We start from the raw sequence: 1,617 nt of genomic DNA, 5'->3' as shown, positions 1-1,617 counted from the left end.
AATCAGAGATTTTGTCTTCAACTCCATTGTGTGCAGGTTTGGAATCCCTTACAAACTTGTGTCTGACAACGGAAAGCAGTTTGACAGCAAGGAGTTGCAACAGTTATGTGAGGATCATATCAAGAAGGAGTTTGCACCGGTCTATCATCCTCAAAGCAATGGGCAGACATAGGCTGTGAATAAAATAATAAAGCATACCCTCAAGACCAAACTGGAAGAGCGTAAAGGGAATTGGCCTGACGAACTCCCAAAAGTGATGTGGTCCTACAACACTACTCCGTGATCTACTACGGGAGAAACTCCGTTTATGCTGACTTACGACTATGAAGCTATGGTCCCTGTGGAAGTTGGTTCAGGGTCGCTTCGAAGAGAACGTTACACGGAGGAAGATGTAGAGGTTAATCAAAGGCTTTATTTGGATCTTTTGGAAGAAATAAGGGAAAATTCCCAGTTGAGGCTTGCGGCATATCAACAGTGTGCTGCAAGGTATTACAACAATAAGGTAAAGGGACAGTTGCTGAAGGTAGGGGATTTGGTGTTTAGGAAGGTGATGCCAAATACAAAGAATCCCCAGCATGGAGTGTTTGGAGCTAATTGGGAAGGACCATACAAGATAAAAGCAATCTTGTGGAAAGGGACTTATCACCTTGAGGATTTGGAAGAAAGCTGGTTTCGCGAGCGTGGAACGTGGAACATCTCTGAAAGTATTACCAGTAAGGCGCGGCTTTGGCCCCTTACGTATTTTGTTTATATACATAGGGTTGTGCCCAGATTATAGTCTAGAAGCAATAAAATTCCTCCTAGCCTAGGGGGTAGTGCATGTACTACTTACCTTAGAACTAGTTGAAGGACCATTTTTTCGAATAAATTCCCCACAAGAGCATAGTAGTCGTGGGACTGGTGCACTTTTTGACACCAGAGCGCAGTATTAATAAAAATTTTGAAAAGTTTCAAAGGCTGTTTATTTGATTTGTTTGGTTATGTGACGCGTCCTAATCACAGGGCGCGCCCTGAGAATGAGTTCTTTATGCATATTTATAGAGAAAACACTGAAGAAAATCCAAGTAAAAAATGGAAAATAGGACGCGTCTCGGGTCTAAGGATGCGCCCAAGTAACCCTGGTTGATGCTCCTTTAATTTTATGCTCCAATTTTGGCACTACATAACTGAAAACAAGAACGCGTCCTTGCGAAGGACGCGTCCAGCCTGATATGTTAAAAATATTATCTTCAAAAATAAAGGGTAGATGCGTCAAAACACTAGGACGCGCCCCTCATGTATTGTGCCTTACCTAATTACAAAGGTACATCATGATATCATGTTTGGGAAAAATATACCATCCAGAAAATTCAAAACAGTCTAAGTAAATGGATTAATGAATATGTGTCCACGCAGCGGGACGCGTCCTATGGCGTATGATGCTGGAATAGAATTAACACATAATAAAGGAAATAACAACAAGATCTAAAAGGCGACGTGTCCTCAGCTTAGGACGCTCCCAATATAGGTAAACAAGATGGTCAGGAAAACACAACATGCATGAAGATAATTAAAGGAGAGAAATCTCATGAAAAGTACAAACAAACGAAGTTCAAAGATAATCATTATAACTTGCAA

At 41.2% G+C, this 1,617-nt stretch overlaps 1 protein-coding gene across 1 annotated transcript; it reads left to right on the top strand.

Moving 5' to 3' along the window:
* The first annotated feature begins 331 nt into the window (after positions 1 to 331).
* On the top strand, positions 332 to 778 carry LOC141665002 (uncharacterized). Its single transcript, XM_074470961.1, has one exon. It carries the CDS (start codon positions 332 to 334, stop codon positions 776 to 778), a length of 447 nt encoding a protein of 148 aa, XP_074327062.1.
* The last annotated feature ends 839 nt before the right edge of the window (positions 779 to 1,617 follow it).

Source organism: Apium graveolens, chromosome 6, assembly GCF_009905375.1.
Source record: "Apium graveolens cultivar Ventura chromosome 6, ASM990537v1, whole genome shotgun sequence".
Classification (NCBI taxonomy): domain Eukaryota; kingdom Viridiplantae; phylum Streptophyta; class Magnoliopsida; order Apiales; family Apiaceae; genus Apium; species Apium graveolens.
This window is presented reverse-complemented; position numbering and strand designations above follow the sequence as displayed.